This window comes from Balaenoptera physalus, assembly GCF_965194825.1.
Source record: "Balaenoptera physalus genome assembly, chromosome: 13".
Lineage (NCBI taxonomy): Eukaryota > Metazoa > Chordata > Mammalia > Artiodactyla > Balaenopteridae > Balaenoptera > Balaenoptera physalus.
In genome coordinates this window covers 46,544,979-46,570,600 of record NC_138892.1, presented here as the reverse complement: position 1 = coordinate 46,570,600, position 25,622 = coordinate 46,544,979, and the positions used below count along the sequence as shown (strand labels likewise).

The 25,622-nt window shown below is 36.3% G+C and overlaps 2 protein-coding genes across 3 annotated transcripts in view; one reads left to right on the top strand and one right to left on the bottom strand.

The window, feature by feature from the left end:
- Nucleotides 1–8,898, bottom strand: part of ZFC3H1 (zinc finger C3H1-type containing) — a 47,269-nt gene extending 38,371 nt beyond the window's left edge. The window contains exons 1-2 of one of the 2 annotated variants that reach the window (XM_082418860.1): nt 8,044–8,898; nt 3,866–4,282 (exon numbers count right to left, since the gene is read on the bottom strand). In XM_082418860.1, coding sequence (XP_082274986.1) covers nt 3,866–4,282; nt 8,044–8,641 — 1,015 coding nt within the window. In that variant the 5' untranslated portion in view covers nt 8,642–8,898. The remainder of the gene's footprint in view (nt 1–3,865; nt 4,283–8,043) is intronic. The other variant, XM_082418861.1, reaches the window with a different exon arrangement.
- Nucleotides 8,899–9,057: 159 nt separating this feature from the next.
- THAP2 (THAP domain containing 2) lies at nt 9,058–22,160 on the top strand. The gene is made up of 3 exons (XM_082419115.1): nt 9,058–9,605; nt 15,349–15,544; nt 18,331–22,160. The coding sequence occupies exons 1-3, from the start codon at nt 9,535–9,537 to the stop codon at nt 18,718–18,720; spliced, it is 657 nt and encodes a 218-aa protein (XP_082275241.1). The 5' UTR covers nt 9,058–9,534; the 3' UTR covers nt 18,721–22,160.
- The last annotated feature ends 3,462 nt before the right edge of the window (nt 22,161–25,622 follow it).

Here is a 25,622-nt window from a genome sequence, read left to right as displayed (position 1 = left end):
CATTACTCTAGTTCAGTGATTCTCAAACTTCATCAGGTATCAGAATCAACAAGAGGGCTTCTTAAATACAGATTGCTGGGCCCCATTTCCAGAGTTTCCAATTTAGTAGATCTGGGGTAGGGCCTAAGAATTTGCATTTCTATCAAGTTCCCAGGTAAAGAAGGTCCAAGGACCACAGTCAGAAAATCAATGCTCCAGCTATTTATTCTCTTTGCCTAGAAACCTCTTTCCCCCATTTGGCTATTCCCCCACCATCTTCAAAGCCTTTGTTTAAATCTCACCTTCAAATCCAGGCCTCTCCTGATCACCCATTAATACTGCAGCCTGTATCCACTATCTCCATCCTAACTTACTTACTGCTATGCTTTTTCTCTCTCTACAACTGTTATTTACTCATATTTACTGTCTCCTCTTCTTAAAATGCAAGCCCATGAAGGCATAAATGACTGTCTATTTTCCACTGATGTACTTCCAAGAGGCTGGAATAAAGTGCTCAACTAAATTTTGAATAAAATGGAAGAATGAAATAAAAAATGAATGAAAATGAAAAATGAATTTTACAATTAGGTCAAAGTAACCATGCCATGAGTAGTTTCAGTATTCTGGTAGGGTCAGAAAAGCAAACTACATTGAGTTAAGAAGGAATGAGAGGTGAAGTGAAAGGAGTCAGCGTAGATTAGCCTTTCTGGAAGTCTGGTTGAAAAGACAGAAGTTGGGCTTCCCTGGTGGCACAGTGGTTAAGAATCCACCTGCCAATGCAGGGGACACGGGTTCAATCCCTGGTCTGGGAAGATCCCACATGCCGCAGAGCAACTAAGCCGGTGCACCACAACTACTGAGCCTGCGTTCTAGAGCCCACAAGCCACAACTACTGAGCCCACGTGCTGCAACTACTGAAGCCCGTGCGCCTAGAGCCCATGTTCTGCAACAAGAGAAGCCACCGCAAGGAGAAGCCCGCGCACTAGAAGCCCGCGCACTGCAACGAAGAGTAGCCCCCGCTCGCCAACTAGAGAAAGCCTGCACGCAGCAATGAAGACCCAACGCAGCCAAAAATAAATACTTTTATTTTTAAAAAAATGTTTTATTAAAAAAAAAAGACTGATAGCTGACTTTTCAAAATCAACAATGGAAGCCAGAAAATATCTTCAATATACTGAGAATATAATTAACTAATCTAGAATTCTAAACCTAGGAAAATTGTCTTTAAAATAGGGTAAACAGAAATAAGTTTTTCATATAGCAGACACAAACTAAAGGAAATTCTTAAAAATGTATTTTAAGCATAAGTGATTCTAGACATAGAAGGAAGAGTGAGCCAAGAAAGTGTTAAATACATGGGCAAAGGTAGGCAAATACTGGTCCTTGTATATCGGGGAGAGGGTAAATAACTTGATTAACTTTAAACATTGATAAGAATTCATGTTACAATTCCTAAAGGAATCAATGAGACCAAAAACTTTGTATCTAACTTACAAATGAGTAAAAGGAAAAAAAAAAGAAAAAAAGGTGTATTTAAAAAAAAAAGTCAAAAGAGGCAAGACAGAAAAAAAAAGAACAAAAGGAAATAAATACAAATATCAGTAATCATGAAAAAATGTGAACAAACTATATGTTCTTGTTAAAAGACAAAGATTGTCAGGTTAAAGTACAAATGAAATCCAGCTCCATACAATGTACAAGTAACATTAGGGACATGAAGATACAGAAAGACTGAAAGGATGGAAAGTGGTATACAAAGCATATATACTTATCAAGAGAAAGATGGTGTGGCTATTAACATGAGACAAAATAGTCTTTTAGGCAAAAACATTACTAGAGATAGAGATCACTACATAATAATGAGAATAATAAGTCAATTCCCCAGCCTCAAAGTATTTAAAGCAAAAACTGAAAACTAGAAATCCACTACCATACTGGCAGATTTTAGCAAGCCTCTCAGCAATTGACAGATCAAGCAGATCAAAAAATGTTCATATCTTAGAAGAAAGATATGAACATAAAAGCTTGATCTAACAATCCAAACATTCCTTTCAAACACACAAAGAACAGTTACAAAAATCAATCACATACTAGACAATAAAGCAAGTCTCTACAAATATTTCAAAAGATTGCTACCATATAGATCTCATTCTCTGACAATGTGATTGACTTAGAATTCAATGACAAAAAACACACCTAAAAAACCTACGTGTTTTGGAAGTTAAGAAACACACTTCTAAACAGCCTACAGGCCAAAGAATAACAAAAATTAGAAAATACTTAGAACTGAATGAAAAAAATTTACAAATGACAAACTGAGATGCAGCTTAAGTAGAAGTTTCATAGCCCCAAATGATGTTAATAGTAGAGAGGCTAAAAATTAATGAGTTTTAAAAGCTGTGGACTTATTTCTGGGGAAATTTTTAAAAGATGATGGGAGACACAATTAATAACTGCTGCGGATAATAAAAAGGTAAGATTCTTCAGAATAACTTAGTATAAACTGTACAACTTACAGGAAACGAGCACATTACAAGAAAAATTGTTTACCTAAACTGCCTTAACCAGAAATAGAAAACATAAACAGTCAGTAGTTTAAAACCTTCCCAGAAAAAAAGCCATGCTGGCTGGCCCAGACAATTTTACCAGCAAGATCTACCAAATATCCCAGGAATGATTCCAACCTTAAAACTATCCCAGAGAACAAAGAGGAAACCACTCCCCAACTCATTCTGAGCATCATAACCTTATACTAAAACTTGTAAGGAAAAAGAAGGAACAAAACTACAGACTATGAACCTACATGAAAAATCCTAAACAAAACATTAGCAAACCTTTATCTATGAAGGTTTTGTAACTGCCCCAAACTGGAAGAACCAAATGTCCCTGAAATGGGAAATGGATAAAAAAACTGTAGCATAGTCATACAATGGGACATTCAACAATAAAACAGAATGAACTACTGACATGTGCAACCACATGGATCAATCTCAAATACACTATGCTAAGGGAAAGAAGCTAGGGTTAAAAGGCAACGTTCTACAAGACTCCATTTATATGACATTCTGGAAAAGGCAAAAGTATAGGGTCAGAAAACAGACCAGTGGTTACCAAGTAGGGTTGGTGGCATGAGGAAATCGGTGGGAGTTAATGAAACTGTTCTATAATAGTGATGGCTGGCAATGGTTACCCAACAGCTTGCATATGTCAAAACTCAAAGAACTATACAGTTAAATGGGTAAATTTTTACTGTATATAAATCATACATTCATAAAAAAGAGGAAAAGAAAAAATTAACAAACCAAATCCATGATGTATAAAAATGATATATTACGAACTAACTGGATTTATCCCAATCATACAAGGGTGGTTTAACACTACAAAAATCAATTAATATAATCCATTACACTAATAAATTAAAGGAGAAAAATTAGATGCTCTTCTCCATAAATGAAGAAAAAAGATTTGACAAACTTCAACATCCATTCATGCTGAAAATTTCAAACAAGGAACGGGGGTTGGGGTGGGGGTGAACACCTCCTTTACCCAATAAAGGACTCTTACAAAAAACTTAGCCAACATCATATCTAAAAGTAAATGGCAAAAGTATCCCCCGTAAGTTAGGGAACAAAGGTGCCCACTACCACTTATGTTAAAAACTGTATTATTAGTCCTGACCAGCACTTAAGGCCAAAAGTGGTGAAAGATCAGAATGAAACAAAACTTGTCATCACCCAACAATACGACTATCTACGTAGAAAAGTGCAAAAAGAATTCACAGATAAAACACCAGAATCATTTCAATGAAGTACACTACCAAAATAACTAGTTACCCCTTTAGAGGAAAAAGAATATCATCACTAATTGAAATTTTAAATTCCATTACCTTGACTAGATTCAGTAGTGTCAGATTTCAGGGAAAGCTGTTTTGTTCCATCTTTAACTTTTTTCAACCGGTTCTTATCTCCTGGTAAAGTCAATTTTTGCCTGAGTGGTTTTAATTCAAATGCCTGAAAAGTTTTGACCTGTGTTTTCTCCTCAGGAGCTACTTCTTTACTTGAGTCCTTTATAATACTGACATTATCAGTGCTTGTTTGGTCCTCAAAGTTCAGTGTTTTAGGATCTTCTTGCACATTCTCCTCTTTGCTACTCAAAGCTAGTTTTTCATCCTTATTGATGCACTCTAGTTCCAACTGTATTTGCTTATACTTCAAAAGTAAATCTTCAAAAGTTTCTTCCCCACAGTTTTCACTTTTTGATGAATAATTCTGTTTTCTTGATGGAGATCTTCCAAAACTTTTAGCTGAACAGCATATTAAGGAAACCAGTTTCCAAAAATTTTCCGGTTAATTTAACAAAAACACATTAGGCTATAGATGAATTGTCTCCCTTTTTCATGTTTTTCAAGGAAGATGAATTGATACTTTAAAATTACTAAAGCCATTTAACATATGTGCTGCTAATGCCCACTTTCATTATGTGCCCATACTTCAAAATTAACAAGTATGCATATAAATAGTCCACTTACAAAATCACTAGTGTCACTTATTACCTGTTGTATCCACAGGTATTACACCTAGTTAGGTTATAGCATCCTTCCTTCTGCAGGTTATCAGGAAAGCCCATAATGAGCTGGATGTTAGAGAGTCCTTTCTGAAGGAAGAGGGAGAAACTGAAAGGTTTGTCACAGATGTGGATAATTTACACTTCAGATAATCAGAAGAAAATGTTTCTTCTTTTTAATTAGTTTCTTGTCATGTCTCAAATTTTTAAAAAGAGATAAAAAATGAACACTGACAATTAATAGTTAAGACTAAGTTATGAATAAGAAACACTGTATTAAAAACCTAACAGATAACAATTGTAGAGCTCATCAAGTATACTAACATCCAACATATATACAACTAAGACAATGACGGCAGTTAAATAATAAAAAAAAAAACTTAAGTTGTATTCAAAATGTATCTTCTAAACTAATTTTCCCCTGAAGAAAAGGATATCTAAAACCAATTACTTTTGGTTTTTTTTCTTCTCTAACATAGTAATACATAAAACTTAACTTCTTGGTTGGAAATGGCTACAAAGTTCCAAACTACAATCTTTATTCAAATTAATTCATACAAATGAGAACTGTTCCACCTCACTTCTCCAGCCTAGAAATTAACAAAAGACAAGTACTTTACCCTGGTTTTAATACAATATGTCATTTATAGATCATTAAATTGGCTATGATATAACATTACAGTTCCCTAAATAGTTTCTTCTCTGTGTAACAACTTACGGGACAAGCAATCTAGAAAGATTTTTAAACTTCCCTAATGACCAATTTAAGAATGGGAATTACCACCAAATATTTTAGAAACTAAATGAGCACTACAACTGAAAATCTTTAACAGTTCTGCAGCAAAACTGTTCTAGTAAATCTGGTTTTCTGATCTCCTCTTCAGAGCTCAGTTTCTTGAAACAATACTAGTTTCTCATTACCTGTCTTACTCCTCCACCAAATGGAATCTGGCTTCTGCTGGCTGAGTTTATCCACCCTGACTTCTCTGCAGCATTAAACACTGTAAACTACTTCTCTCTTGGCTTCCATAACTCTACTCTCCCCTTGTTTCCTTTTTTTTTTTTTTTTTTTTTGCCTATAAGTCTTCATGACTCCTTTCTCTTCCAACTCCTGCAAAAATGGTGCTCGCCAGTGAGCTCTACTTAGTCTCTTTCAATTTTGAGCGTTCTAATGCACTCCCATAGTTTTGGCTGGTGATAGCCATTTAGGGTTCTATCTCCCACAAGCCATCCTCCATCCTATTGGTAGACTAATCTTTCTAGAACACAAATCTGATCAGATCTCATCCCTTGTTTTAATCTAAGAATAGAGTCCAAAATCCTTATAATGGCATATAATGCTTTCATGATTCCTTTCCAATCTCAACTCTTCCATGTTTACCACAATTTATGCATAGCTTTGTGTCTAGGTTCTTCTGTTCTTCAAATTGACCCCAATTCAAATGCCACCCACTATGTGAAGTCGGGTAATTACTTGCTCCCCCACCCCACCATTACATACTCTCTGTACATAAACTATGTAACTATCTGCATTTACATCTCACTTTTCCAATGTAGCTACAGTAACTTAAAAAAAAATATGACTAGAGTCCTTGGAAACATTCATAAAGGGAAAAGATTCAATATACTAACAAAATAATAAAATAACTAAAGGACAGAAAAATGAGAAGCAACTGAGTTATGACTAATTAACCTCCTTCAAGGCTAAATGAAATCTCCTACTTCTGTCTATACAGAACAGCTAGGATGAAACCAGCACTTAAAAGATTTAATTTGAAATTGGTCAAGATGCAATTTCTAACTGAAACCTGGTTTAAAAAAAGAACTACCAACCTTTACAACTGCAGGTGAACATGGAATGACTTTCTACTGATGAGGCACTGGTCTCATTATGTTAGCTCTGATCAGATTTGAAAGTTTAAAACAGCAGCCATCCAAAGGAGACATATGCTAAGATTGATTGACAAAGTGTCTCTAAGGAAAATTAAAAATGAATGAGAGAAAAAAAAAACATGAAATAGAAGAAAAAAAAAGAAAAAAATGAGAATGAAAATAACTACTGCAATAGAATCTATTTGGTTTATTAGATTCTGATAGAATCTAATATCTAAATAGAATATGAATCTAAATAGAATAGTATCTAAATAGAATCTAAATAGAATAATGGTTTATTCTATTTCTTTAAAGCTGCATCTAGCATACCTTAATTATTACAGGAAAAAAAAAAGTTTTAAAAAACAAAAACCCACTTGCACTCATGCTACTTCACTTCTAGATTATGGAAGTGAGTCACAGAATAACCCTTATTCTTTCTTAATGCAATATTTGTAAAATGTCATTATTACAATCATACAGTGGAAATATGAATTAAACTTAGTACAATCATGGTATTAAAGGAATTTGAATCAACAAAATTTTGTATTACAAATTTTGTTTGCTCACATTACACAAAAGTGGCTGGGAGCTATGTTTTCCTTCACAAATTCTTATAAAGAATACCACCTCTAGGATGGATTAGTGATACTTCACAAGGAAAACAATGAGCAGAAGATCAAAACAATCATCCTTAAGTGCAGCATCTGTGAAAAGAAAAACAGCAAGAAAGTTCATTTCTGATAAGTTACTACAGAAATCAGACTGGATATTTTCCCATACTTGTTTCACAACATCATGTGCCTGTTCATTAATACGAACATATAAGATTAACAATTAATAAAGGTATGTGGTAGAGGTACTGAATGAATGGACAGAAAGAAGGCAAAGGCAGGAGGTAGGCAAGTCCACGTACCACTTCCTTCTCTAATATAAAATAAACTAAGAAAAAACTTTAAGCTCCCATAGTACTTTTTACATACCTCAATTTGAACTTTTTACACTGAACTATAATTATTTACATTTGCCTCTCCAACACAAATTAGAAGTTACATCTTCGTATTCTTAAAAAATTTACATATTTGTACTTGAATAGCCTTTCTGTTTTTAGGCTCAGAATTGACAACTAACAAATCCTTGGTTAAAAAATTATCTTGGGCAGAGGTTTTCTAACTTTATTGAAAGAGCATCCCTCTTTTCAAAAATTAAATACCTACGTGATTTTTTTCTGAAACAATCCTGGAGTGCTCCTAACCCAACTTTTGATTGTAGAAGTTTTTTCAGAGCACTAGCACCAGAAGCTCCTACTTCTTACCTAAACCTACATTTCTGGTCCCCTTCCTATCCTGACATCTGATTTTACACTGCCTGAGATTCCACTAGTTTGGCCTCCATCCATAACACGCTCACGTTAAAAAGCAATACACCCAATAAAGCAATTTTAAGAAATAACGCTACAGTTTGACACATGGGTGGGGATTACCAAAGAACCGCCTACGTTAAGTATATTGACTCAGTGAAAATAAGCGGTTCTGACGGTTCCGAAAAGTTACTCATCTCACAGACCTGATAAGACGCTAAAGGGAACTTCAGTGACACACCCAGGGCAGACCGCCACGTTAAGGATACAACTCTTACGAGGTGGAGAGGGCTCTCGCCAGCTCTGACTGCCGCCGAATCCGGATCCCGCTCCTCCTCCCAGAGGAGGTCTGCCCCCCGGCTTGCCTCCTCGCTCACCCCCTCCTCGCCCCCGACTCCAGCGACTCCCACCCCGGTAAGGCCTGCCTCGAAAACGGAAACGGTCCAAGGCGATGTGGCTCCGTTCCCAAAAGGACGGCCGGGGGCTGCTTTCGGACAGTGAGCTCGAAGGCATCCGCACGGAGGGCGGATGAGACCGGAACGGCTCTTTGGGTCGGTAGCTGCTGTGTCCCCTGAGGTGGCCCCGCTCCGACACGTGCCGCGAGCGTGAAAAATTCCTCAGCTGCTGCTGAGAAGAGGACGATGACGAGGAGGAGCCACCGCCTCCGCCGGATCCACCTCCCCGGGCCGGGTGAGGAGGCCTTCGCCGCGGGTACGGTAACAGCCCGCCGCCACTGCTGCTGCTGCTGCTCCGGCTCCGTATCTGGCTGTTGTTATCGTCGTCGCTGATCTCCCCATCTTCGAGCTCCCCTTCTTCCTTGGGCGAGAGGCCACTGGAGGCCGGGGCCGGAGTATCTGCGGTCGCCATCCCGGGAGCAGCGCCTTCCACACAACCTTAGCGCTCTGTCCGGGGATCCGCCCGTCAACTGCCTGCCTGCTCAGTTTCCTTCTTTCTCAACGGACCCGGTCGGTGCGGCCTTACCCTACTTGCTCACCTAGCGGGCTCTGCTCCCCAACTTCCCCGCACCCCAGCTCTTTCTCGCCGGACCGTCGCAACCCACTTCCGTGGCCTAGCGCCCCCTTGCTCCTCCGCGATCGGGACTCTTCCGCCTCGCGAGAAAAGAGCCCTGGAAGTGGCTCTGCTTGTGACGTTACTTCCTACGGCACACAGGAAACAAGGCTACCAGTTCACGCGATAATAATTAGGACAACGCGATTCTCACTGGGAGTTGTAGTCTTTTTTTTTTTTTGCCTCTCGCTTAGGGTTTGTCCTTCCAGTCTGAGGCCCATCCCCACTCCAGACGCTGCTTTGGGGTTTCTGGTGCGTGGCGGGGTAGGCGGGCTCGTTCTTAATCTCGGCCGCGAGAGTTTCAGAGTAATGGGGGGATGGGAGGGACACACGTCTTTTTTTTAATTGCTCGGAGGAGAGCTGCTGAAGAGAAGCAGTTGTCCCACTCCCTTTTGGGAGGCAGGGAGAGGACGGGGTGCGTCCGCCATGTTGGTGAAGGCAAACGAAGGGGATTGGAGCTCCAGGACTGTCGGCTCCTGTGGCTCAAGTCCGCCATATTAATAAAGAGAAAGGGAAGGCTGACATCCCCCTCCCCGCACAGAAACGTACACCATTTCTTCCCACCTAGCTCCCGCAGCTTAGCTGGGTGGGCCCTTCCGCAGCCTCGCTTGCCCACTCTCTTCCCGAAGGAAACGTAGCAGCCCGCGCCTCAGATTAGGCTTAAGACAGCGCCGAATGAGGGCGAAAGGGAAATGCCGACCAATTGCGCCGCGGCGGGTTGTGCTACTACCTACAACAAGCACATTAACATCAGCTTCCACAGGTAACCTGGGCAGGGAGTGGGGGTGACGGAAACGGGAGTTCCTAGACTGGGTATCGCTTGTGTGGAAAGAACATGATTCTACTAATTCTAATAACTTCGCTAGCTAGCTAGCTAGTAGCAGGGACGCATCATTTTTGCCCTTTGTGTGTGTTTCTCAAATCTGTACAATTTTTCGCTCCCTTCGGGGAAGGTTTACTCACTTTGTAAAAGAGAGCCAAGTTTCTACACTTTTACTCCCTGTGTATTAGACCAGGTTTTGATATTAGTGACGCCATAACAGGAAGCAAGATCTGCCTTTTCAAGTCAGCAATCACCTAAAAAGCCTGCTGTGTTCGTTCCCGTATAATGAGTCAATTCTCACTAGCTGGGTTGACATGGGAAGCATTTAAATTTCAAATAGTCACGCACAGTAACTCTGCGGAGGAATTGAGTCATCATCATTAGTAGCCGTGGAATTAAGCGATGTTAATGAAAGTGGAAAAGATAAGCTTTCTATTCTTACTAGAACAGAGTAGTATAAAAAGAACCCAGGTTATGTTTTGCCTTCGTTTGTTGGAAGAGCAATCAAAATTCTTTATTTCTGTCAAATCAGAACTCTGGAAAGCGCTTTGAACCCTACATGAAACATAATAAGTACTTGGTAAATGTTTACCTTCTCTGCAAGTGCCTGCCATATGCCTGAAGAAAAGAAGCATTCAAAAAGTTAAGTACAAACAGTTCTGATTTTATATACCTCACAACTTAATAAGATCTTAGAATGTAGAAAATGATATCCTTGACCTTTATCCCTACTTCATTATGACAAAATGTACCCACTTATTAAAAGTTACCACTTAAAAAAAAAATCCTTGTGGTGTTTCTGTTTTTCATCTACTTCATGCAAATGTAGTGCTTTATTCATTCATCCATCAAATGTGTACCAAGCCCTTATTTGCCCGACATGGTGCTAGGGATCCAGAAAAGTCTTAACCTTCCTGGAGTTGGAATGAGAAAGACCAACATAAATAATTGTGGTCAAGTGCCAAAGAAGAGACCTTCAGGGTCTCTAATTTAGCCTTGGAAAGTCAAAGAACACTTCTCAAAGGATGTGAAATTTCAGATGAGACCAGAAGATGACATAGATTTGGTCCTGTACGATACTTTAAGGATTTTCTGTTTTATCCAGTGAGTACTTGAGAAGCCATGGAGGGCTTAAAAAGAATGGCGTGAATTGATTTGTATATTAAAAATCCCTCAGGCTGCAGTGCAGAGAATTACAGTGTTACTTAAAGTGCTGGTCAAGCATCAGCAAGAGATTAATTTGACAGGAGCTTATTACAGAATGTTAATGCACCTACTATTTCACAGGGATTCCTGCTACAGCGTCAACTGAACTAAATGTACTTCTGTTGCTGGCACAATCAGCACTAGATTAGAAGAGGTGAGCGTTGATAGAGAAAAAAGTTAGGAACCTGTAGTAAAGCAACGGAGAATCCACCCAGTGGCCTAGACTACAGTGATACTGACAGTAGAGATGGAAAGAAGTGGACAGACTTGAGAAATGTTTGAGGAGAAACTACCATATATGGTCATTTGATTTGGAAGATAGGGGGAGGGAGGATTCAAGGTACCAATAATGAATGTTTAGGAGATGCACGGTGGTACACTAACATACATACCTCCTTTCCGTGTTTGACTGTTTGCTTGCTATGAAATTAACATTTTCATGTGTAACCCCAGAAGTTTAGGTCTTAAAATAACATTATAATAAAATTAATCCCTATTTCATAATTAACACTATTCACTCCTTTCCTAGGACATTGGTAGACTTCTTTTCCCCCATGTACAGCTTATATTGCCTAAACTTACTGTCACCATTTTTCTTATCTCAGCCCATTCCAGTCTAAGTGTCGCCAATAATAATCTTTTGAAACTGTTCTTGCTAACATAAGTTGTCACTCCAGCGTCCTTTTTTCATGGCATGTGATCATTTCCTCCTTGAAATACTCTCTACTTTGAATTATTTGACACTAATTTTGTGATTTTCATCTTACTTTTTTGGCCTAACTTGAGTCTCCTCTGCCACTCCACCCCCTAACCAAGGTCTTCCCACTCTTATCAAAAGGATTGCAACCGTTCCTGTGGTCTTGGTTAACATTTACCTGTTAATGCCTCCCAAATCAATACCTCTGGTCCAACTCTCTCTAATGAGTTTTAGACCTATCGGTAAAGTGTCTCAATTATTTCCCTGGTCTCTTCAGTTCCTCACATTCAGCGTACTAAAACTGTACTACTGAACTTGCCCTTCCCCTAAACCTACACCACTTCCCATTTTCTCTTTCTCAGTAAATGGAAACACCATCCACCCAGAAACTGGGAGGTCATCCTCCCTTGACTTCTCACCATTCCCTCTCAGTTGGATTATTACAACAACCTTTTAACTGGTTCACTGCTTCCATTCATGCACTCCTAACTGCTCTTCTATAATCAATAGTGTGTTGCTAAATTTTTAACAACAGGATTTCCAGGAGAGGGGGAAAGCCCTGATTTGTAGTGTTTGTCCAATTTCCATGATATAAATAGTCCCACCATAACTGGTTATAAGCTACCAATATGACATCACTGATCATGGAGTTGGGAAGAAATGTGCAATACTACCCTATTCTATAGCATTTATTCCATACAGGTGTAACAGACATAAGTAACCTGAAGAGTATAGACAACAGTAAAATAATTAGGAAGTGATGGGTTTTTAGTACTTATTACCTTTGTTTTTAATTTATTTAAATGTAAACTTACATAATTTAATTTTTAATAATGGCTGTGTTTAACAACCAGTTAAAACATTTTCTGTTCACAGCTCTAAATTAGGCCTCTTAATGGCTTACCAATGCCATTTTGGATAAAGTTCAAAATTACTCTTTAACTTGGAAAGTCCTCCATCTTCGTTTCTTGTCATAACACTCTTCCTGTCCCCAAGATACTCTTTAACACTCTTCACTACTACCATTCTAATTTCCCTAGCTAATTCATACTGTCTTAAGGCCTCTTGACGAGATTAGCTCTTCCTGTTTTATGGTTCCATGCAATCCTGTACTTACCCTTTTATAAACTCATGACACTTGTAATTACTCTTATAATAATAATAAACAGCATTTATTTAGTATTTACCACGTACTATGCATTGGGCTAAGCATTTACTCACAATGTCTCATTTAATCCCTAGAACCACACTAGGTACCGTTATTACTCCACTTTATGGATGATAAAGGTTAAACAACATTCTTAAAGTCACCCAGCTATTACGTGAAGGAGCTGGGATTGATACCTGGTTTGATTACAGAGACTATTCTCAGCCACTCTTTTCTACTACATCAAGCTATTTGATTCTCTACCTTCGCCATTACAGTATACCCACATAGAAGGTAGATATCATAAAGGTAGATCAATTTTGTTTACCACTATGTCTTCAGTGCCTAGGACAGTGCTTGGAATGTAAGAGGCATTCAGCTATTAAAGACCCAAGCAAAACAGCATTGTTAAAATACTGAGTGACTTTCCAAAACATCTAATGTTTCTGAAAGCCTGGTTCTGTTATTGTATAAACAAGAATATATCCATCTATTAACACCGCGTTAATTTTTTTAAATTAATATTTGCATGATTTATTATTACTTAAATTCAGCTTATGGGCTGCTTCTTCCACCCTTTGAATTTGCTGAGAAAAATCCAAACAACACGTGCAAAAACATGATTAAGGTTAATACTGTATAAAACATTATCTAAAATCAAATATAAAATTATTGATTATTCTTATTTTACTTCAACACCTATCATCTAAAGATTATTTAGTAATGCCAAACTAACTCCATTACTTTGTATATTCATTGATTCACTCAAAAAGTTCATTGAATGCTTACTAACAGGAAAAAGTAGTGAAAAAACAGCTCCTAACCAGGAGAAACCTGTGATCTAGTGGTGGAAATAGAAAAGTAAACAATTAGAATACAGTTATATTAGTGCTCTATGATATAGGAACATCTAACCAAGTCTTCTGATCATAAAAAAACTTGTTAGGAACATGGGATTCCTAAACTGAGTCTTAAAAGAAAGAAGTAGAATTTGATCACGTTAAGGTCCAGTTGGAGATGTTGGTTTTATAATTTAGAACATTTTTTTAGTTTAAAAAAGAGCTAAAAGGGGAGGGGGTGAAAGATAATGTTTGAAAGAAAGTCTTCGCATATCTGAAGAGTCTTATACAAATGCTAATACAATAGTACTGATAGTACTTACTTGTTCTTGAGGTCCCAGGAAGAAGAAGTTTGCTCATAAACTAAAGCTTAATTTTTAGTTTAGTCCTCAGGAAACATTTTCAGATCACTAAATATTGGAACAGAGAGCTTTGAGATGAGAATACATTATTATTAAGAGGTGAGGGCCAGGCCAAGTAGATAAAGTCTCCATTAGAGAGACTTGTATTTCTAGTGAAATGCAAAAAAACGTACATATACGAAAACATGTGAACTGCAGAGTGACACACAAATGTTATCCTCAGGTGAGGGTGTGTTTGGGGCAGTGGGGGCGGGGACATGAGATGGCAGGGTGTCTAAGTAAGTCTGGGCCTTCACCTCTGTGGCCCTCCCTGCTGGTAATTTGAGCAAGCCTAGTATATCTGACACAACCAAAGCTGTTACCTAATGAAGCTTCAGTTGGGGGCTTTCGAGCCACATGATCTTCTAACATAAATTTAATGGTTCTTTTTAGGTACTAGTGAGTTCATAATTAATACTTAAAGGATAAGGTAGTCAAACTAAAGAAGAGTTCAGTTCAAACTTATTACATGTGAATGTTGATTCCTCTATTTGCAAGTCAGTCAACACAGTTACCATTCGAACTTTTAGTCCCTTATAATTTTCTCTTCCTTAACAGGTGTACACTGGGTGCATATCAGTATATTTTATATCTGAAATAAATATAAAAGGAAAAACATTCCTGCTGGGCTTGTCATCAGCATTTTACTTTTTGTAGTAATTAATTATGCCTTCTACTGTACTATATAGCTTAAGAGGTCATTTTTAAAAAATATATGCAGTTTAACTTCATGGAAGTAATATAGTGAATTATAAATTCATATAGTCTGTATTTATATTAATTAAGCAAATTTTTGTTGAGTCCCAGCGGTTTGCAAGGCACTACGTAAGTGTTAAAGATAGATAAAAAGATAAAATGATCCATGTCCTCAAGAAACTTGTAATCTTTGATTTCACTGGAAATTTATTAAAATGGAAAATTACAAAGCAATGTAGTAAGTATCATAATGAACACAGAGGAAGGAATACCAGAATCTGTCTTGATAAAATTTAGTCTGTAGATGATCTGCTTTGTCTTGACCACGTACATGAGCAGCAGATCAAAGCACTGTGAAATTATTCCTGCTTATAATGGATCTACATAAATTTGATGTAGATCAGTTTAGTCTTGTTTATTTTACTGCCCTTGTTAAGGACTAGTTTGGGAAGAAAGGTCTCTTTTTAAAACCCTGAAAAATTAAACCACTTAAGTTAGTTTTTTATTAACTTTTTTACAACTTATAAAAATGAGCATGAATTGGTTTCTGTTCCAGTATCTGGATACTGGAAATTTTTAAATTTTTATGTAAATGGAAGACATTTTAAATTGTTACCTTTCAAAATTTCTTTTAACCATTTAGGTACAACCAGAAGTGTGATAGTTGGAATTTGAGTTGCCTTTTTTTTTTTTAAAGGTTTCCTTTGGATCCTAAAAGAAGAAAAGAATGGGTTCGCCTGGTTAGGCGCAAAAATTTTGTGCCAGGAAAACATACTTTTCTTTGTTCAAAGCACTTTGAAGCCTCCTGCTTTGACCTAACAGGACAAACTAGACGACTTAAAATGGATGCTGTTCCAACCATTTTTGATTTTTGTACCCACATAAAGTCCATGGTAAGTAATACTACTTTTACGCCATTTTAACCATTTTTAGAATCCATCCCTTTTTGTTTGTAACATGGAACAATTAAGAATATATTGAAATTCATATATAATGCTGTGCCTCAAGAAAACTGCAAAACTGCAGTAAAGATACAGGCTAGAATTAGTGCTCAGCGCTCCTGACTCCAATATTCTTTCCCCAACCTAAACTGTTTTATTATATTGGAATTTTACATCATTGTTAACTATTATCAATAATTGACCCATTGGTAAAACTGAGAAATCGTAATGAAACCTCCAGCATCACTCTGCTGTGATTTTAAGATTATATGCAAATAATGTGTGTTAAGTGCTTTCAGGGCAGCACACCCAAAGAATACCAGAGTTACACCAAAGAATATAAGTTCAGAGGGAGGCATAACAGAAAACCTCATAGAGCTCAGACATTTCGGCTGGGCTTGAGCTTGGAGTTTGGAACGTAGCAGAGGGTTCTTGACTTTGCACAGCGCAGCTGCAATAGCGTGATGAGAACAAAAGATAATGAGTTGAGGAGTGAATGGAAAATAAGTGTTAGCAAGTGATATTTAAAAGGAAGGAGAAATTTAAGGTATAGTATGAATGTATTAAAACAATGTTTTATCTAGTTAGGGAAGATCTGATCAGAGGGGAAAAAGCTAGATGAGAAAGACAGGGTCACTGAAAGGTTCAGAAGGGGTGGAATGAACAAAAATAAAGTGTTTAGCTTTGAAAAGGAGTATAGACATCTTTTCCTCTCAGAGAGGAAAAATCACTGCTTTTCTTGAGTTATTTTTGACAGTTAAATTTGTAAATCTACATGAGTTACTATCTGAATGGAAGAGAAGGGAGAGGAGATTGTGGTAAACCAATTATCACAGATACTAGAAAAGCTCCAGGAGGGCAAGCATTTCATTTCTGAATCCTCAGAACCTCAAATAGTGCCTGGTATATAGTACACACTCATATATTTATTGAATTTGAAGTATACCTTGTTTTGACATTTTGATCATTTCATTCAACAGATGTTTACTAAACTTTACATTATGTCAAAATCCAACTTAGATGCTGGGAATATACAGATCAAAAAAGAGTCCCTGCCAATTCCCCTAGACAGAAGGAATGCCAGTTGTAGGTTCATGAAGACAGGAACCATATTTATCTTAACTTGTTCACTGTTGTGTCCCCAGGAATTCATAAATGAATTCCTGTGTTTCAATAAATGTTTGTTGAATGAATGAAAGACACAAAGCTATGAAATTAATCAAATAATCTGGGAACTATAAGTGGTTTAATATTATTGGAGTAAAAATTAAGATGGTGAATGGCAGCACTTCTCTGGTGGTGCAGTGGTTAAGAATCCGCCTGCCTGCCAATGCAGGGGACACGGGTTCGAGCCTTGGTCTGGGAAGATCCCACATGCTGTGGAGCAACTAAACCCGTGCCCCACAACTACTGAGCCTGCGCTCTAGAGCCCGCACGCCACAATTACTGAAGCCCGCACGCCTAGAGCCTGTGCTCTGCAACAAGAGAAGCCACCGCAATGAGAAGCCCGCGCACCGCAACAAAGAGTAACCCCCACTCGCCGCAACTAGAGAAAGCCCATACACAGCAATGAAGACCCAACGCAGCCAAAAATTAATTTATTAATTAATTAATTTTTAAAAAGATGGTGAATGGCAGAATGGGGTGAGATCCTAAATGGTACAGTATGCCATGTAAAGATAATTTTTTTTCTTTAGATAATAGGGAGGTAAAGAAGAATTTAGCCAGTATTAAATCATCAAATCTGTTAGAAAATTATTCTGTGGCAGAAAATAGACTAGTGAGGATCAAAATGAGCCAGAGATCAATAAAGAAGTTTTTAATATATTCAAGCCAGACATGAATGATATGGGCCTGATATGGGTAGTACCATTAAGAATGGTGGAGAGGAGGGACTTCCCTGGTGGTTCAGTGGTTAAGATGCCGTGATTCCACTGCAGGGGGCGTGGATTTGATCCCTGGTCGGGGAAGATCCCACATGCCGCACAATGTTGCAAAATAAATAAATAAAAATAAAAACCTTTAAAAAAAAAAAAAAGAAATGAAGAGAGTGAAAAAAAAGAATGATGGAGAGGAGAGGATTTGTGATACAGATATTTAGGAGATAGAATTAATAGGACTTGATGACTAATTGAATGAAAGAGATAAAGGGAAAAAAGGGTCCTCAGGTTTCTGATCTGGAAAGAAAGTTTCTAGCCAGATTTTAAAACCTCGAATGTATCAATAAGATATAACTGTGCATAATTAATAGGTAAATCTATTCAGGAGCTTGATACTTTGGAATATGTTTGTATTAAGTAGGACCACAGGTCTGAAATGTTAATCAAATTGAGAGGATAGTATTTACCTAAAAGAGAGATCAAATCAGTATCACAAATTAACCAAATGTCTAAATGCATTCTATATGGGCCTTAGAATATTGCAAAGAATTTTTTTAAGTCTCTACAGAATCACATTCAGTAATTTGGAAGAGACCTAGGAAGTCCATTCTCTATTTCCAGACCAATGCTTTTATCTCTCTGGAGAGAAAAGACAAAAAGAAATAGGTGGCTGTAGTTAATTCAACCAGTTGAGAAACTTGAATCCATGACTACATGAGATGGACTGCTGATGTTTCCTATCAGATTTTTAAAATCAGTTTTTAAAAGAGCAGTTTAAATACTGTTATCCAAAACAAAATTTACTTATTTGTGATATTCCATAATTTATGTTCAACCTTCTAATTTTATTCTGCTCAGAAACTCAAGTCAAGGAATCTTCTGAAGAAAAACAGCAGTTGTACTCCAAACGGACCATCTAATTTAAAATCAAACATTAGTAGTCAGCAAGTACTACTTGAACACAGTTATGCCTTTAGGAATCCTATGGAAGCAAAAAAGAGGATAATTAAACTGGAAAAGGAAATAGCAAGTTTAAGAAGGAAAATGAAAACTTGCCTACAGAAAGAACGCAGAGCAACTCGAAGATGGATCAAAGCCACGTGCTTGGTGAAGAATCTAGAAGCAAATAATATATTACTTAAGGGCACATCAGAACACCTTTTACCAACTGCCTTAAACAGTCTTCCTTTGGAAGATTTCAAGATTCTTGAACAAGATCAACAAGGTAAAACGTTACCAATTCTCTAAATCCAAAACAGACTAAAAGAACCTTCAATTAGGATTTGATGCTTGAACTTCATTCTGTTCAAAGGTAAAGATATTTAAGGAAATTATTCCAAAATTGGGTATTTAATAAAGTTTTACCTGAAGTAACAACATTACTGCATAATTTATTTATGAAGATTTGATTACAAAAAAAAAATGGAGAACTTCTTATGAAACTTATTTGAATGAGAATGGAAGTGCCTTATGTGAGAATTATGTACTTAAAATTTTTTCTAGGAAATTGTATGTTTATAAAGTGTTTTGTGTTTTTGTCTTTTTAAACTTCTTTTAAAGAACAGTCTATCACAAGTAATGTTTTTAATTTATATTATAAAAATTTTTTTTCCTGTACCAAAGTTGGGATATTACATTCTAAGTAATTTGCCTAGTAGGAGTTAACCAACATGAAATAAAACTTTAAAACTGCTGGATTTTGTATTAATTAAATTATTATTGGCACTGTGATTGGGAAAAATTTTAGGAAAAAACTTGAAGTACAGGGCAAGTTCTTTTATTTAAACTTTTCATATCTTTTTATCAGTAAAACTGAGCTAATCATGGCCTCCCTCATAACAAAATTAGCTTTTGCAATAGCTTGTAAAATATTTTGAAAATAGTATTTTCAAATGTGAAGTACCCTTGCATCATCCAAGTAATTCAGACTACTAAAAACAGGTAGCTGATTATATTCACCTTCTAAGAAAATATGTTATGAAATAACAGAGATTGAGATCTAGCTTTTACTTTAATCAAAAAGATAAATGTATACCACATTTATTCTCATAATAAAAATATTACATTTTCGATTTCAAAACTGATACATTAATAGGCAAACATGCTACACAGGTCCATGTTAGGAATACTCTCTCTGTCCCCATGTGTGTTGATACCAAAATTCTTAAGCTTTCTTTTTTTTCCATAAACCCACAATAGAATCGAATTATAGAAAAGTACTTACCATATTATATCTTTACAACTTATAACCTAAAATGAAGTCAATTTATCTTACACATCAGCTTGCTTTTTATCTCCTCTTTTAGTGAGAGTCAAATAGAGCAACCATACTGCATAAGGGAAATGGAATGTAGATCTCTATAAAAATACATGTGTCTCTGATAAAGCTATGCAAGTGCTAATTATTTTACAAAATAGAATATCAGAACTATTCTTATAGTTTCCACTTGAACAATTAAAGGGTTTGCCTTATTTTACCAGATAGATGTTTAATAAGAACGCTTTCCTTCAAACAGCTTTGGTCAAATCATGTAAAAATTTATTAATGTACAATCAGGTTACCCAGGCCTGATTTGAGCTTCTGACACTGCCATATGAAAGTAGCATATACATAATCACATATTACTGTAAATCCTTCCCATAAGGTAATGGCTACTTGGTGATAAAAAAATTTTTTTATAACATGTGCTGAGATCCTAGCAAAAAGTCTTTTTACATTATTACCACCCTTTCTTTTAATAAGGAATGCCTTCCAAGCAACTAGATGCACAAAGGCAAAGGTAGGAAACGTCTCTTTTAGTTATCATCAGGCACTTAAAATAAATATTTATGAAAATTCTTTTGTGTATAATGTAAACCTTGTTAGTCATGTTATCTTTTTTTTTTTTTAAGTCATGTTATTTTTAATATTGGATGTAGCTCCTTGGAATTGTCATTACATGTTTTCAACTAACTTTATATGGTTTGAAACATAAACATCAGCAAACACTGACCATTTCTATTTTATACCTCAAAATAAGTTGGGCAAATAATCATTTAAACGTAAACTATGTTTCCCAAGTATAAACTCTCATGTGGTTCACCGCCCCTCCCCAGTACAAAACAAAACACTAATGCAGGCTGATTCCCATCTACAATAATACCCTGATATCTTAATATAACATTTTTTAAATCACAAAATTAAAGCATCATAAAATACAACAAGCTTTTGGCAAAGTTACTTAGACTTCATTTATTAATATTTGAGAGCACTGAATAAACTACCACTCAGTAATTCTAAAGTAAAAATTTTTGCTGGTTTTTTTTCCATATCATTTTCATGTTACCGTTCCAATAACATGCTCCAAACTCTCCCTGCATCAAATTATTTTAACATACATCTGTCTACCTTAAAACTACTTTCATTCATAGAGAAAAACGTAAAAGGAATCTTTTAAAATTCTGTTTTCAGTCTGTTGATAAACTTATCACTTAGCTCGTAGACCATAAAACTAATCAAAATTATAACAGTTCTTTGTCCTCTGCTTTGACACAACACATATCCTCTGTTCTATGCCTGTCATTCATTCTATGTCTACCAGGCACTAACCCCTACAAAGAACCAGCCAAAGGCTAGAATTTGATATAAAGATGAATATGACATGATTTCCTGCCCTTAAGTTGCTCAAAGTCTCTTGCGAGAAACAAATATTATTCATAATACAATATGATAAATGCTATGAAAGAAGTATGTGTGAAGCGCTTTGGTAAATGTTGTTGAATTGGAATTTAATGAGAACGTGTAGACTTTAGACCTTTTTACAATAAACCAGTTTTCTTTTGAAACAAACAGATTTTCTTCTTACAGTGACTTACCAAAGGAGATTTTGTAGAAGGACATGGGTGTTGACCTGAATTACATACAGTGTTTATTTAATGAATTGTAAGACTTCTTTTTCCTGTTAAAATGAACACTGAACAAATTTGTTGTTAATGATATCTTGTTAAAAGAAAAACATAAGTAAGTAAAATATTATATCAAAGCCAAGACTGGAGTTTGACATTTGATATTTTTACTAAACAACAAACCCTACTATCACGAATTTTTTAAAATAATTTTAACTCAGAGTCTTAAAGTGAACAAAGCACTATGGCACCAATTAGTTCTCTTACTTGTTCTTCACATATATTCTGTGTGGTAGGTGGTATTATCTCAATTGATAGATGAAGAAATCCTTGTTAATGTAATTTATTTATTCATTCAGACATTTATAATGTGTCAGCTGGCACAAGGGATAGAAATGCAGTAATCTAGGAAATCTAAGGTTACATTATAGCCTTCTGTTAAATATATAAATCATTAAAATAGGACAGGTTATGTGTCTCAAAAAACTAAAATAAAAAATATTGTGTGTATATATACAGTAAAGACAGTCTGTGAAGTCATTGTTGATCTCTTCTAGGTAGACTTTATAATGTTGGGTTTTTCTAATCTCATTTCTCAATGTTAGAATACAGGTAAATTTTAATTTTGGTATAATATAGAAAGTGGTTCCTCTTTATATCAGAATATGGGATTCTTTTAGTATTTAGACAGTTGGAAACTTCATAAAATTAATGATTTTATAATGTATATTAAACAATTGTATATTGTTTTCACAAAAATATGTATTCTGAGTATGTTGATATTAAAAACTTTTCCAAGGAAATTAGTGTCATGCCTATTATTTCTAAAATATGCACATAAACATTTCTGTGGAAATCCATCCCCTAATTGACCCCCTAAAATACTTCTGTAGAAGTCCGCCTCCTTAAACTGAAGCAAACTGTAAGCAAAATAAAGATATGTAAAGCCTAAAAGAGGAATTATCATTTTCATTTTATGGCTCAAATTATATCTAAACATACATCATAGTTTATTTGCACTGTTTTGTTTTATTTATTTATTTATTTATTTATTTATTTATGGCTGTGTTGGGTCTTCGTTTCTGTGTGAGGGCTTTCTCCAGTTGCGGCAAGTGGGGGCCACTCTTCATCGCGGTGCGCGGGCCTCTCACTGTCGCGGCTTCTCTTGTTGCGGAGCACAGGCTCCAGACGCGCAGGCTCAGTAATTGTGGCTCACGGGCCTAGTTGCTCCGCGGCATGTGGGATCTTCCCAGACCAGGGCTCGAACCCGTGTCCCCTGCATTGGCAGGCAGATTCTCAACCACTGAGCCACCAGGGAAGCCCTGCACTGTTTTAAATACTGGTTATACAATCTACACCAGATATATGAAGGGCTATAAAAATGTTCTGTCTACCCTGACAATAATTTGAGGCTCACACAAAGATTTATTTGTAGATATGCTTACCAAAGCATTATTTTAATAGCAAGGAAATAAGATATGATTTTTTCTTATTAATTTTTTCTAAGTATTAAAATATTATTTAGTACTTTAATTTAAAAAACACTTTTAACATTCACTAAGAGACACTGAGCAAACTAGAATGAACCAGATGGAAATGGTTCCTGTCCTCAAGTCTACCAGGAAAAAAAAAATTCCATTTGTTTATTCCTGCCCTCACTGCTCCCTACCGTCTTCCTAATGCCTTTTCAGAATAAGTTGAATCTAAAACAACATACCAGTCTTCAAATTGCTGCCTAGGCTTTTAAAATCTGTGCTCCAAAAGCTTAAAAAAATAAGAACTTTGGGTTCAGTGCCAAGAAAGCAGATACGTGCCTATCTCTCAGATGAATTTTCAGTTTAATTATTTAGCTAGTATTTCAGACCTTGTTATGTCTAAATCCTCCATTCTCATGAATTTCTATTTTCACTCTCTTAACCACCAAATCTTTACATATTGCCCTTACTTTAGCTTGGTCATTTAGCAATCTCCCTGTCATCTTTTAAGTGTTAGCTCTGATGCTCTCTCTCTTTCTGTGACACTTTTCCTTAACGTACCAAAGTGCTTCTCTCCTTGAGTCCTGTTTTATACATAACTTGGATAAAGTCATCATCTCATTATAATGTTATTGTCTACACATCTGTCTTCATTTTCTGTGTTCCTTCAAGGCAGTGTGTGTTTGTGTGTATGTTTTTTTCTTTTTGGGACTCAGGGGTCTGACATGTATATATTAGCCATTCTAATATTAGCACATTTCTCTTTAGATTTTACAAAATCTAAATCACTCCTTTGGCTTAGATTCAAAGTGACTGTACATAGAACCCACTGATATTTTCCTAGCATCAGTAAGTGCTTTTTGCCATTGGGATGATTTGTACAATTGGTATTATGTATCAAATGTCTATCCCAGAAAATGTTTATGTCAAAGAACACTTAAACATAAATAGGTATTTATATTGTGAAATTTAAAGATTATTACTCCAACAATGAACTTTCAGTCTGTTGCTCTGATTACAATAACAATTCTCAAACTGTAATGTTGTCTGAGGGAAAGTAATCTGTGGTAAAACAACTAACTCTGTTGGAAAGATTTAACAAAAGTGTTCAAAGTTTCTTAACTTCTCAGAGCCTTTAGTGCACTCTCACAGTCCTATGAGGAAACAAAATTTCTGAACCTTAAATTTGATCAGAGGTATTTTGGAGGGGAGGTGGTGGTGGAGGGTAGCGTACCTACTAACGTCTTGAGGAATATAGTTTAGAAAATGCTTAACCATAAAATTCTCTGTTGCTAGAAAATGGCTTTTAAAGCAAGTAGAAAAAGACTTTGTTGAAATGTTTTCAGATTAAGTCTCTAAACATTATCAGATTGTAAAATCATTGTTTCTTTTTAAAGAATATTTTAACTACGTTAATTCCCCCAAATTGTTTCAGCCTTAAGCTAGAATAACTTGTTTTCTGAAGAACAACAGCAATAATTGGACACTGGGAAAAAATGGAAGAGAAATATTCATTTGAAGAGTCAGTCACCAACACTGTTATTATTTAATATGCAATTTTAGCTACATATTCATGAGAGAGAAAATCATCCCTGACATTCAGGAACTAGCCAGACAAAGCTAGCCTTCATTGTTGTTAGAAGATGGCCTGCACAGGCCATGGTTTCCTATTAGACATAAAAATCTCATAGAACACCAAAATCAGGCAAGATAACCCTGTAACTGTACTAAAGTAAAGGGGGGGGGGAAAAGCAATACCAGTTCATAATTTTGTCTAAGCAAAGACAAAAACAAGGTGACTATGCAAACCACAAAAATATTAGGTTTTATTAATAATAACTATGCCTAATTGTCTAGTATCACTAATATTGGCCAGTCAGCTTTCTAAGGTAATCCAATTATTTGCCTGTGCTGAACAAACCCAGACAAAACTTAAGTGGGCACATAATTTCTGCATAAAGACTACATATGCATATAGTAAGAGAAGTCCACTACTATTTAGTCCTACTTCACAAATTTGGTTCTCAGGTAATTAATCGGATGCCTTACCAAAGGAAAGGGCTTTAAATAGTCTTGGCATATAATACAGTGTGAGTTTTCAAAAATTAATTACTCTTAGCCAGTTAAAACACATTTGGGTACTATGAAAGTGAGTTGCTTCCTCTTTTTACACTGTTAGCAATTAACTGAAAAAGTTCTGAATATAATATAATTATCAATTAGTTACTGTTAACCCAGCAAACAAACATTAATTTCAATTAAAACGTGAAATCAGCCACAAGATTCAGATGTTTAAGATGACAAGCCGTTCTGCTTTCTAAGTGAATTCACTGAATGCACAGACTTTAAATAGGAGAGGTGCGGAAACAATTTCCACAATGTTCCACATAATAATTACTTGAGAATTCAGCAGTAGGAACTATGTCGAGCTATCTTTACATCCCCAGCGGCTAACAGTGTCCAGCACCTTACAGGTGCTGTTTTTAAGTTATCTTCTCAGTCATAAAATTCCCTTTCTACAGCCCAATATATCCCCCACCCCTAAAAAGTCCATAATATTGTATGCCATGAACTGTTCACAGATGAAAAAGCATTCGAATCTGATGCTTGACATCGTCTACTGGGTCTAAGTTCACTTTGTTTCATTCCTCTATTCTGTTACTGCCTTGGTGGTGGTTTCACTTTTCAGCGTTTGGGTATGTCCTCAAACACAAAACTTTTATAGGTGTTCCAAGGGTGCAGACTCTAAGGAGCATCACAAACGTACAGGGCCCTGCCGACGGCAGTCCT

Coding starts and splice junctions, on each gene's coding strand:
- THAP2 (XM_082419115.1), top strand. CDS start 9,535: ATGCCGACCAATTGCGCCGCGGCGGGTTGTGCTACTACCTACAACAAG. Junction 9,606..15,348: donor ATTAACATCAGCTTCCACAG/GTAACCTGGGCA, acceptor TTTTTTTTAAAG/GTTTCCTTTGGATCCTAAAA. Junction 15,545..18,330: donor GTACCCACATAAAGTCCATG/GTAAGTAATACT, acceptor TATTCTGCTCAG/AAACTCAAGTCAAGGAATCT.